Raw genomic sequence first — 13,408 nt, 5'->3', positions numbered from 1 at the left:
ACCCGCACATGTGCACTGAACTGGACTTCCTCTGTGGGCGGAGCTGACTCCTTAACCCTTCTCTGGGCGGAGTCTGGCCTCTATATCCTCCTGACGCTGGAGGCGCGCCCAAGGGAAGCCCGTCCGTGACAGGACGTGGCGGGGCAGGCGGGCACCATTTTGAGTGCAGTTTTTTAATCCTGATTGTTTATTCATCTGATCAGCTAAAGACGCTGAATACAACTGGTCAGATCTCACAGAAGGTAGCTGACAAACTACAGAAATTTTGTTTATCCATAGCCTCTGAGCCTACATGCCTAAAGTTTTTTAATAATGCTCTAGAACAGTGGTTCTCAACCTGGGGGTCGGGACCCCCTTGGGGGTCAAATGATGATTTGCCAGGGGTCACCAAATCCTTGGCTGTTTCTGAAGCCTGCACCACTCCCCCAGCCTTTTTGTGGCCGCCCAGCAGGGCTGTCCCTGGAGCCTGCAGCCGCCCGCCGTCTGGAGGAGACCCTATCTTCTGATTTCCGCATAGGTGTCACTGCTACAAGACACCACAAAGTTGGAGACACAGTGAGTAACACTACCTGTGATTATAGTTGCCATTAAAAGTCCCCACTACAGTTCTCAGATCAGCAGATGAGCTTGATCAAGAGCACCTAAGTTGGCTGATCAGAACTCCCCGCCAACATTGCCACTCATCCCATTCCCCCCACCCCCCCTCCAAGGAGTAAGAGAAGGAATAGAAATAGAGAATACATGGAAAGGAGAGGAAAAGAGGGGGAGGAACAAAGAAAAAGGGAGAGAAAGAATAAGAGAAAGAACAATAAAGACGGCTAGAAAGAGGGATGGGGGGGGGGGGGGGGAACAAGAAATTAGGATAAAGAGATATAAAAGGGAAAGAAAGGAGAACAAAGAGAGAGTGGTATATCCTAAAATGTACCATAAGGGGTTTTAATACTGTACGAGTGGAAGGGACTCAGGGAACACTAAATGTCCATGGGTTAGGGGCGCAAATTACTTGTCTTGCCTTGGGTGCTTTTACGGTTGGGTCTCCACAGCTTGGGAAATTTTATCAAGGGGTCACGGCACTAGGGTAGTTGAGAACCACTGCTCTAGAAGAAGGCACAGATAAGTTTGAAAATAAAAAAAAAATACTTGGTTGGTGGATTAATTAACGCTCGCTCAGCTATAAAGAATGCCACTGCTATTCATGATACTCTCTGTCTACATAAACTGGATTATTTAGCAGTCACGGAAACATGGTTTTCCCTGGCTGCTCTCCCTAGAATGGATGAACTAGTCCCTAATGGTTATAGCATCATAAATCATGATAGATTAGCAGGGAGAGGGGGAGGAGTGGCTCTCATATTTCTCTCCCAGCTGATGTTCACTAAAATTGTTACAGAGGAAATGGTTTCCTCGTTTGAATTTGCCTCTTTTCAATGCAAACTAGGGCCTGAAGAAACCATGGGGTTAACAATTATTTATCATTCCCCTAATAAAACAGCTGATTTCCTAGAGGAGATGTGCCAAGTACTCATTAACCAGCCTTTGCGTTATAATAAAAACATTGTGCTTGGAGATTTCAACTGCTGGGCAGATGATGTTGATCACCTAGTCGGCCAGCAGCTGATAAATTTTGCGTTGAGTGTGGGGTATATCCAGGGTGTTAGTGGTCCCACTCATACGGCAGGCCACACCCTGGATTCAGTTTTATATGGTGGGCTCCTACTTAAATTCTTTCCATCCTGTGAGATGATTTGGAGCGACCATCATTTAATCTGGTTTACGATGTAAAAACTAATAAAAAGAAACCTCATATTCCTAACAGAAACATCCCTGTAAAAGATTGGCTAATCCCACTTGTGGTCAACCTGAAGAGAAAAACTCTGCTGAATTGTGTGAAATCTTATCCTGTTATTTTAAAGAAAAAATAGAAATTATCAGAAAAAGCATTCCATCTGTGAAGGTAGAAGAAACATGCCCACCATATGCAGGGACCCGCTTATCTGTATTTTATTCGATCACTCCAGAAGATATTAAAATCATCCTCAAGTCTCTCAGAGCCTCGTCCTCACCACTTGATCCCTGCATCGCGCAGTTGGTGAAGGACTCCTCAGATGCTCTGGCGCCTTTTATTGCAGACATTGTTAGCATGTCTTTTGCTACCAGTGTCCTTCCATGTATTCTGAAGCAGGCGGTGGTTATTCCCCCTGCTAAAGAAAGCTAACGTAGAGCGCAACAATCGCCCTATCTCCACCCTGCTGTTTTTGGCAAAAATCATGGAGCGAGCTGCGGTATGGCAACTTCAACCTCACCTGGAGTCTAATAAAATTTTTGATGACTTTCAGTCAGGATTTTGTCCTGGGAGAGGTTCAGAGACAGCCCTGTTAAAAGTCAAGGACAATCTGCTCTGGACCTTGGATGAGAATGAAGCTTCGGCCTTGGTACTTCTGGATTTGTCGGCAGCTTTTGATACCATCGACCACTCTATACTTGTGGATAGGTTGAAGATGGTGGCGGGAATGGATGGTATAGCTTTGGCATGGGTAGCCTCGTTCCTGCGAGACAGGGTCCAGAGGGTAAAGTTTGGACCATTCTATTCCTCCAATAGTCCCCTGTCTTGCGGGGTCCCACAAGGATCGGTTCTATCTCCGATCCTTTTTAACATCTATATGAGGCCGCTGCTGTGCATCATTTGCCGTCACAATCTCCCATTCCATGATGCTGACGACACCCAGATCTACTTCAAATTATCCAAGAAAGGGGAGGATCAGGTCACGCTGGCCTCCTGCCTGGAGGAAATCCAATCCTGGATGGGTGCCAATTATCTAAAGCTAAATGGCACCAAAACTGAATGCATCATCTTCAGTAACCGGTTGTATTCCAACCTATTTCCGTCATGGCCGGAATCTTTCAAACCTTTTACGATTCCGGCCACTCAGGTCAGGGATTTGGGCGTCATCTTTGACTCTGAGTTGAACTTGCGCCCTCAGGTAAATCAGGTGGTGAGTTCATGCCACTTCTACCTGAGACTTCTGAGGTCGACTTTTCACTATATCGCAGACTCTGACAAAATCGTCATGGTCAATGCCATTATCAGCAGTCGATTGGACTACTGTAATGCCCTGTATCTGGGTTTGCCTGCTTGTACCATCTACAAGCTCCAGCTAATCCAGAATGCCGCAGCAAGGTTACTGACAGGTGTTGGTCACTGTGACCACATCACTCCTACCCTTTAGAGCACTACATTGGTTGCCCGTGAAAGAACGGGTTCTGTTCAAAACTGGATGTCTTGTCCATAAGGCACTGCATGGACGTGGCCCAGTGTATCTGAAGGAAAAATTTGTCAAGTATGTGCCTACTCGATCCTTGAGATCGGCGAACTTGGCCATACTGAAGATTCCAAAATTTAAAAGAAAACATATGGAGGGAGAACGAGTGAAGTACGAGGAGCTGAACTTTGGAACTCCTTGCCTCTGAAACTAAGACTTGAGAATGACTTTTTGAAATTTCAAAATAAATTGAAAACCATACTTTTTGTACAAACTTTTGGAGACACCTAATTTTTAATTGGGGTGTTATGGACAGACTTCCTAGCTTTTATTTTGTATCTTGCTATGCTGGCTTGTTGGTTCTCTTGAGGTCTTTTAATGTCAATGTCCTTCTGTTTTTGCGCATCGAGGCCTTCGGGTAAGACTGCGTAGGTTAAGCATTTTAATAAATAGATAACCACAGACTGGGGTGGTAGACCTGCATGTGAAAGTGAAATTGCAGCAGAAAAAGATTAGGTCCCCTTAACTACCAGACATAACTACTGTGCTGTTTGGCAGAGCTGTGTAAATCTTAGGGGTAGATAAAAAGATACACATTATTTGGCAGGTAAATCTGTTCCCTTTTATGTATTTCATCTGGATATTTAGCGGTTTGCCTGGAGTTTGCCAAGAGTGTTTTCTACAGGACAGCGCACTCCTGAACCCTGCACTCTGTACTTTATGTAATGCACTGCGAAACTCTGCACTCTGTACGTCTGTATGTAGAGCACTCCTGAACCCTGCACCTTGGTATTTAACTATGCCCCATTAAGTCCCCCCCCCCCCACTGTTAGTGCAATTTCGCCACACCTACCATTTGATGTAGCATGAGAGGGGGGAGTCTTGATGATGGGTGACGCAGTTGGGGTGTGGTTGAGTTCCTGTGCCTATTTTCAAAACAAAACCCTAGTTGTTTACCTTCCTCACCCTTAGAACAAATTATTTTCAAAAGAACAACAGTTTCACTTTAACACAGGTGACTATTTGCTTTCTTGTAGAAATTGTTTTTGGAAGCCCATCCCACTCAAGCAGGGGCTTGGTAAGTACTGAATGTGGAATGTATCTGTTAAGAAGTCTTAGAACATGATGTCCAGTACAATCCACTGACCTACAATTCAAGGTGTGGAGCTGGGCAGTTTGTGTACATTTATGTTGACCAGACATGCATCTATTTTTCATATGATCGATCATTCAGTCTGATTTTTTTTAGTCGTTTGGATATCTGTAAGGAAAGATAAAAAAGGAAAGACCCTGGGATTGTGCGGGTGAGGGGGAAAATGAGTATACAAAGGGAGTAATGGATAGTATTGGTATGACAAGGTGCCCAAGGGTAATAAAAAGATATACTTTATTTGAAATATACAAAATAGGGTATTTTAAAAAAAACAATAAACAGTTCATACAAAATACCTAGACCATATAGATGGACGTTCTGAGTTAAAGAGACATACATATACATGATATATAGGAACCCAACATGTTTCGGATTTAAAAGTGCAATTCCTTCTTCAGGGGTTTCCTGTGAGGATTATTGTATGATCTGGGGAGGTACATAGGTAAAACATACCAATCATTAGTATACGTATGCAATGGACATATATCATAGGATATAGGTGGTGGAGAATGAGAGCTTGGGAAAGCAGAAAATCAAAAAAGAGAGAGGACTTACTTGTTCACAGAACTATATGCATATCCTGGTTGGCTCTTGGCGGTCCATTCGATCCGCCATTCGCGCATGCGCGATACGGCTGCTCCCTGGACCGGCCTGCAGTGGGCCCTCCCCTCTCATGTCGGCGGCACTGCGACGTCTGACGTCATCGCGCCTTATGACGCGCTGGCGCTGGACGCCGCCGCACCGAGGGAACAGCCTTCGGCGCACAGTATCTCCTCTGCTGACACCGATCAGCTGATGGGTTAGTGACGCCGAACCTCGCCCGTCCTCTCATGTATTATATAACATGGCCAGCATGACACATCCCCCGCCCAGTATAGGCGGGGTTATCCTCACTCAGCTGGTATTTCAACCTCCAGGTGCAGACACAGGATATGCATATAGTTCTGTGAACGAGCAAGTCCTCTCTCTTTTTTGATTTTCTTTAACTCAGAACGTCCATCTATATGGTCTAGGTATTTTGTATGAACTGTTTATTATTTTTTTTTAATACCCTATTTTGTATATTTCAAATAAAGTATATCTTTTTATTACTCTTGGGCACCTTGTCATACAAATCATATTATCCATTACTCCCTTTGTATACTCATTTTCCCCCTCACCCGCACAATCCCAGGGTCTTTCCTTTTTTATCTTTCCAAATATGTTGTTGGGATAAGGTGAAGGGGGTATGAACCCACACCTTTATTAACACTCAGCAGTGCATCATTTTAAAATTAAAATTTGGATATCTGTAAGGTCACTTGTAACCAAACCAGTCACTTTCCAAACTAACTTATTGGAAAAACTAAACAAAAACCAAAAGTAAACATTTTACAATAATTCAGTTGCTTCACATAATATTCATTTAAAGTTTGACCAAAGGTGATCAACATGGTAGGTGGAGAAATACTGATTTGTAATTGTAAATTTCTGTCAAAATATTGAAACAATTGATTCATCAAACAATATCCAGTGCTACAGATATTAGTAAAACAAGGAGTATTGAAAATCAACAAAATGACTCAAAGTAACCAATTAGGTTTTAGTTTTTTGGACTTTTGATGGGTTGCTGTGGTCTACAGCAATGGTCTCCAAACTGCGGCCTGGTGTGCTGGATGTGGCCCTTTGCTTTCCCTTATCCAGCCCTACTATTCCTCCTACTGATTTGAGGCAATATTCCTCCCACTGACCCCCAACAATAGGGCATAATTCTGGCCACTGACACTATCAATGGCATATTATTCCTCCCACTGACATAACCAATGAGGCACCATTCCTCACCCTAATACAAAAGATGGAGCATTGTTAATATCACTGATGCAGGACATTTTCTACTCCCACTGGCCACAGTCCAGCCCCCCTAAAGTCTGAAGGACAGTAAACTGACCCTTTGTTTAGAAAGTTTGGAGATCCCTGATCTACAGTATTTTACAATCTTTTTTTCTATGATTTGATCATAAGTAGATTTTATCCAATATATACTTTAGTTCTATAAGTACAGAATTTGTGACAGCACTGCCAGCAAGTCATTACCAAATGATTTGTTGGTGCCTAAGCTTTTGACTACAAAGAAGTTATTGGCAGGACTTGATAAACGCCTAGATTTAAGTATAAAATCACTTTCATTAATGCTGAGAGATGCATATTCTTTATAGTAAATGCCAAGCCTCTTGCCTTTTACATCCAGCATGAAATATTTAAAAATTTGTTTGTAGACTAAAATCAATGTCTTATCGATCACAGGTTGAAATCTATTTAAACATGAAAACAACGATTAAATTCAAAGGAGAACAGGTGAGTATAATGACAAGTAAGTTTGTGGTCCTAGGAGGATCTTAGCTGTAAACCATCAGCTGCTTTAGACAAAATGGCTTCAGGGCTGGTTCACACTGGTCCACCATGAGCTCTGACTTCCATAGCACAAGTCGTATTACTTGTCAAAATGAATGGTTCCCTATGAGAGCCATCTTAACTTGTCCGACTTGCATCAGTCCGACTTTGAAAATACTTCCTGCACTACTTTGGTCTGGCTTGGGCACGATTTCAGCCCATTGATTTGAATGTAAGTCGCATCCAAGTCTGATCATCGTCTGAACTGATCCGACTTGTGGCATGTGTCTTGTGCTCTGAGGATCTTTAAAGGGAACCCCATGCCAAAACAAAAAAAAACGCGTGGGGTTTCCCCCAGAATCTATACCAGACCCTTCCTTCTCAAAAAAACACACCAAAGCTGTCTGATGGCTTCCGTTTGGCTGCTGCTAAGCTGCTTATATTGATACTTTTAAAATCCCAGTATAGCCCTGCCTGCTGTGTTCCTCTTGGTGGTTGGTCTGTAAGGGAACAGCTTGTGACCCTTCTTTACACAAGATTTGTTCGGCTTGCATTACCTCTCACAAGAATCGATGTTATTGGTTATTCAATTCAGCTTGGCTATCTGGAAGCCGATTTTGGCAATATACACTTCCCAGTTACTTGCAGATTTAATTTCTGGTTGAGGTGACTCAAACGGGCTCCTGAAGAAGCATTCAATTGCGAAACATGTAGCGCTATATCAGTTTGATGTCTTTTATGCTGAACAAGGGGCGATGTCTCCGCCTGTTTTAAGGGATACCCCTCTGTAGGCTATGACCTTTGTTTGAGAGAGTACCAGCTATTGCTCTGCAATTTATTGCAATGTTTTAATAAGTCTGTGTTTTTGTTTTTTTGTACTTTTTTGTATAATAAAATACTTATATTTTATGATTGGTGCCTACAAAGTCCATTTTTCCACTCCCTTTGGTGTGTTTTTTTGAGAATATGTAGATTTAGGACGTTGGCACTGCTCTACCTATGAAATCTCCACAGTCCATCCTGTGGTGAGATTTGGTATTCAGTTTCTTGTTCTTATACCAGACCCTTATCCGAGCATGCAGCCCGGCAGGTCAAGAAAGGGGGTTGGGCGAGCGAGCGCCCCCCCCCCCCGAACTATACCAGGCAAAATGCTCTCAACATAAGGGGGTGCTTTGGGGCATGGGGGCTCTGCATCCCCCACCCCAAAGCACCTTGTCCCCAAGAAATTTTATTGATTCAGTCTGGAAAGTTATACCAGACAGACCAATTTTTGCTATTTAGCACTGTGCTAATTTAATTAATCACGCTGTACTAAAATAAAATTTATATAAATTTTTTCACAAAAATAAGGTTTTCTTTTGGTTTGATCGCCACTGGGTTTTTTTTTTTTTTTTTCTTTAAAACCCTAATTTTTTACTCTGTTATAAAACATATCCAATAAATAAAATTTCTTCATAAAATTTAGACCAAAATGTGTTCTGCCACATGTCTTTGGTAAAAACAAATCCCAATATATGTATAATAATCGGTTTGTGTGAAAGGTAAAGCATCTACAAACTGTAATATATATACGGGAATTTAAGCAGCCCTGTCTTTCTTAAAGCCTATCACATTTCTAGTGTGACTGTGATAATGTGACGGGCAATCGGGGACTGCCACTAACTTACACTAGCTGGCAAGAACATTAACTGACTCTAACTGACATCACTAGTGACACCAATACAGTGATCATTGATAATACTTTTATTGGGATTTTATGTGATAGAAAAGTGGCACATAATTGTGAAGTGGAAGGAAAATGATAAGTGGTTTTCATTTTTTTTACAAATTAATATGTGAAAAGTGTTGGCGTGCATTTGTATTCAGCCCCCTTTACTCTAATACCCCTAACTAAAAATCTAGTGGAACCAATTGCCTTCAGAAGTCACCTAATTAGTAACTAGAGTCCACCTGTGTGTAATTTAATCTCAGTATAAATACATACAGCTGTTCTGTAAAGCCCTCAGAGGTTTGTTAGAGAGCCTTGGTGAACATCAAGAATACCAAGCATCATGAAGACCAAGGAACACAAAACTAGCAAGGTTAGGTTATAAAAAAATATTCCAAGCTTTGAACATCTCACAGAACACTGTTTAATCCATCATCCGAAAATGGAAAGAGTATGGCACAACTGCAAACCTACCAAGACGTGGCCTTCCACCTAAATGACTGGCTGGGCAAGGAGAGCATTAAGCAGAGAAGCAGCCAACAGGCCCATGGTAACTCTGTAGGAGCTGCAGAGATCCACAGCTCAGGTGGGAGAATCTGTCCACAGGACAACTATAGTCTATTAGTCATGCACTCCACAAATCTGACGTTTATGGAAGAGTGGCAAGAAGAAAGCCATTGTTGAAAGAAAGCCATAAGAAGTCCCATTTGCAGTTTGTGAGAAGCCATGTGGGACACAGCAAACATCTGGAAGAAGGTGCTCTGGTCAGATGAGACCAAAATTTAACTTTTTGCCTAAAAAGCAAAACTCTATGTGTGGCAGAAAACTAACACTGCATATCACTCTGGACACACCATCCCCACCGTTAAACATGGTGGTGGCAGCTTCATGTTGTGGTGATGCAATTTTTCAGCAGGTACAGGCAAGCTGGTCAGAGGTGATGGGAAGATGGATGGAGCCAAATACAGTGCAGTCTTATGCCGCGTACACACAAGCGGACTTCTCATCGGACTGAACTCCGAAGGACTTTTCGACGGAGTTCAGACGAAACGGACTTGCCTACACACGATCCCACCAAAGTCCCACTTGTAGTGCAAAGTGGATTTTACCTTAGGAAAACAGGAGGTTATAACAGGGGTCATAGTACCTGTGTAGTGTGAGTATCTGAGTGTTGTCTGAGTAGTGTGTGTGGATCGTTAGTACTTGTGTATTGCGAGTGCACGTAGGTCTGTGAGTACCTGTGTATTGTCTTGTTGTGTACCTGTATATTGTCGTGTACCTGTGTATTGTCTTGAGTATTAGTGCCAGGAAGCTAGCTGTTAGGTAATTTGGACAGGGTAAAATCCCCAAATCCTCACTAAATTTAATAGGTACGATGCCCGGCGGGTGTGGAGAGGCGACTCTTTGTACATCTTGCCGCATGTATGCGTTCCTTGATCATCCGATCGAGGGCGAATACTGCTGTGCAAAATGTAAGCACATTGTTTCCCTGGAAGCCCAGGTTCTGAATCTGGGGAAGCAACTGTCAGCACTGAGAAGTCTCTCCATACTAAAGGTGAGCCAGGAACGTACACGGCAGGTGCCGGCAGGGGCCAGCACAGAGGCGGGTGGAGACCAAGAGGTGCAGGCACTAGCAAAGAGATGGGTGACAGTCAGGAGGGGTAGAGGGGGAAGTGCCAGAGAGACCGATCCAGGACTGGAGCATCCCAATAAGTACGCTCCATTGAGTGACATTGGTGAAACCAGTCAGGGACCAGCACTGCTGGAGATGAGGGACTCTCCTAGCTGCCAGGGGAAGAACTCCTCCAGTGAGAGTGGGGGGGCAGCAAAGGGAAAGGAAAGACAGATTCTGGTGGTAGGGGACTCAATTCTTAGAAGGACAGAGGGGGCAATCTGTAACCAAGACCTGAAGCGCCGAACAGTATGTTGTCTACCGGGCGCTCGGGTTCGGCACATCATGGATCTTGTGGACAGATTACTGGGAGGGCCTGGGGAAGACCCGGCTGTCATGGTGCACGTTGGCAGAAATGACAAAGTCAGAGGCAGATGGAGTGTCCTAAAGAACGATTTTAGGGACTTAGGAGCTAAATTGAGGAAAAGGACCTCCAAGGTAGTGTTCTCAGGAATACTACCGGTACATCGAGCCACACCAGAAAGGCAGAGGGAGATTAGGGAAGTAAACAAGTGGCTGAAGAGCTGGTGTAGTAAGGAGGGGTTTGGGTTCCTGGAGGACTGGGCCGACTTCTCAGTCGGTAACCGGTACTATAGAAGGGACAGACTGCACCTAAATGAGGAGGGTGCAGATCTGCTGGGAATGAAGATGGCCAAAAAGTTAGAGGGGTTTTTAAACTAGGCGATGGGGGGGAGGGTCCAGAGACAGTGATAGCCAGCGCGGAAGATATTCCAGAGGGTAGTATTGGGGGCATTAGTGGTAGGTTAACCAAAGCACAAAAACACAAGGTGAGTATAGTAGCAAGTCCTAGTTGCAATCTTGAAACACCCAATACGAGGACAATATGCGACCGGTCTAAACTATGTGGCATGTTCACCAATGCCAGGAGCATGGCGGACAAGATGGGTGAACTAGAGATACTGTTGTACAAGGAGGATTTGGATTTTGTGGGAATTTCAGAGACCTGGTTCAACAGCTCTCATGATTGGCTGGCAAACATTCAAGGGTATACCCTATACCGCAAGGATAGAGAGGGTAAAAAAGGGGGAGGGGTATGCCTATATATCAAGAATAATGTACAAGTGAATGTGAGAGATGACATCACTGAGGGGGCTAGGGAGGAGGTGGAATCTTTATGGGTAGAGCTCCAAAGGGATGAAGCTAAGGGGAAAATAATACTGGGAGTATGCTATAGGCCCCCTAACCTGAGGGAGGAAGTGGAGACGGATCTCCTATCACAAATTGGATTAGCAGCAAGGATGGGAAGTGTTATCATAATGGGGGATTTTAATTATCCAGACATAGACTGGGCGGAGGGAACCGCGCATTCATTTAAGGCTCGCCAGTTCCTTAGTGTCTTGAAGGACAATTTTATGGGTCAGATGGTAGACGCACCAACTAGAAATAAAACATTACTAGATCTAGTGATTACCAACAATACAGACCTGATAACAGATGTGGAAATACGGGGCAATTTAGGTAACAGCGATCACAGGTCAATTAGTTTCAGTATAAATCACACAAATAGGAAACATGAAGGGAACACAAAGACACTGAATTTCAAAAGAGCCAACTTCCCTAAACTACAAATCTTGCTAAAAGGCATAAATTGGGATAAAATATTAGGAACAAAGAATACGGAGGAGAGATGGGTTTGCTTTAAGAGCATATTAAATAAGGGCATTAGCCAATGTATCCCATTGGGTAATAAATTTAAAAGAGCGAACAAACATCCTGGATGGCTTAACTCCAATGTAAAAATGCATATAAAAGCAAAGGAGAAGGCCTTCAAAAAATACAAGGTTGAGGGATCATCCTCAGTATTCAGAATTTATAAAGAATGCAATAAGAAATGTAAGGGTGCAATTAGGATGGCTAAGATAGAACATGAAAGACACATAGCGGAGGAGAGCAAAAAAAATCCCAAGAAATTCTTTAAGTATGTAAACAGTAAAAAAGGGAGGACAGACCATATTGGCCCCATAAAGAATGAGGAAGGGCATCTGGTTACAAAGGATGGGGAGATGGCAAAGGTATTGAATTTATTCTTCTCCTCAGTCTTCACGAGTGAATCGGGGGGCTTCAGTAACCAAAACTGCAGTGTTTATCCTCATGACACAACACAGGAAGCATCTACATGGTTAACAGAGGACGGAATTAAAATTAGACTTGAGAAACTTAACATTAATAAATCACCGGGACCAGATGGCTTGCATCCGAGGGTACTTAGGGAACTCAGTCAGGTGATTGCCAGACCGTTATTCCTAATTTTTACAGACAGTCTATTGACTGGAATGGTACCAGCTGATTGGAGAAAAGCCAATGTAGCACCAATATTTAAAAAGGGCCCAAAAAACATCCCTGGGAATTACAGACCAGTTAGCCTAACATCAATAGTATGTAAACTCTTGGAGGGGATGATAAGGGACTATATACAAGATTTTAGTAATAAGAATGATATCATTAGCAGTAATCAGCATGGATTCATGAAGAATCGTTCTTGCCAAACCAATCTATTAACCTTCTATGAGGAGGTGAGTTGCCATCTAGATAAAGGAAGGCCCATAGACGTGGTGTATCTGGATTTTGCAAAAGCATTTGACACAGTTCCCCATAAACGTTTACTGTACAAAATAAGGTGCGTTGGCATGGACCATAGGGTGAGTACATGGATTGAAAACTGGCTACAAGGGCGTGTTCAGAGGGTGGTGATAAATGGGGAGTACTCAGAATGGTCAGGGGTGGGTAGTGGGGTTCCCCAGGGTTCTGTGCTGGGACCAATCCTATTTAATTTGTTCATAAACGACCTGGAGGATGGGATAAACAGTTCAATCTCTGTATTTGCAGACGATACTAAGCTAAGCAGGGCAATAACTTCTCTGCAGGATGTGGAAATCTTGCAAAAAGACCTGAACAAATTAATGGGGTGGGCGACTACATAGCAAATGAGGTTCAATGTAGAAAAATGTAAAATAATGCATTTGGGTGGCAAAAATATGAATGCAATCTATACACTGGGGGGAGAACCTCTGGGGGAATCTAGGATGGAAAAGGACCTGGGGGTCCTAGTAGATGATAGGCTCAGCAATGGCATGCAATGCCAAGCTGCTGCTAATAAAGCAAACAGAATATTGGCATGCATTAAAAGGGGGATCAAATGCAGAGATAAAACGATAATTCTCCCGCTCTACAAGACTCTGGTCCGGCCGCACCTGGAGTATGCTGTCCAGTTCTGGGCACCAGTC

General features: G+C 43.3%; 1 protein-coding gene across 1 annotated transcript in view; it reads left to right on the top strand.

Moving 5' to 3' along the window:
* The window catches only part of LOC141114176 (integrin alpha-IIb-like), a 162,022-nt gene that overhangs the window by 71,575 nt on the left and 77,039 nt on the right, over positions 1-13,408 (top strand). Inside the window, exons 9-10 of the mRNA XM_073607709.1 lie at positions 4,298-4,338; positions 6,697-6,747. Coding sequence (XP_073463810.1) covers positions 4,298-4,338; positions 6,697-6,747 — 92 coding nt within the window. The remainder of the gene's footprint in view (positions 1-4,297; positions 4,339-6,696; positions 6,748-13,408) is intronic.

Source organism: Aquarana catesbeiana, linkage group LG12 (genome assembly GCF_042186555.1).
Source record: "Aquarana catesbeiana isolate 2022-GZ linkage group LG12, ASM4218655v1, whole genome shotgun sequence".
NCBI classification, from domain to species: Eukaryota; Metazoa; Chordata; class Amphibia; order Anura; family Ranidae; genus Aquarana; species Aquarana catesbeiana.
This window is presented reverse-complemented; position numbering and strand designations above follow the sequence as displayed.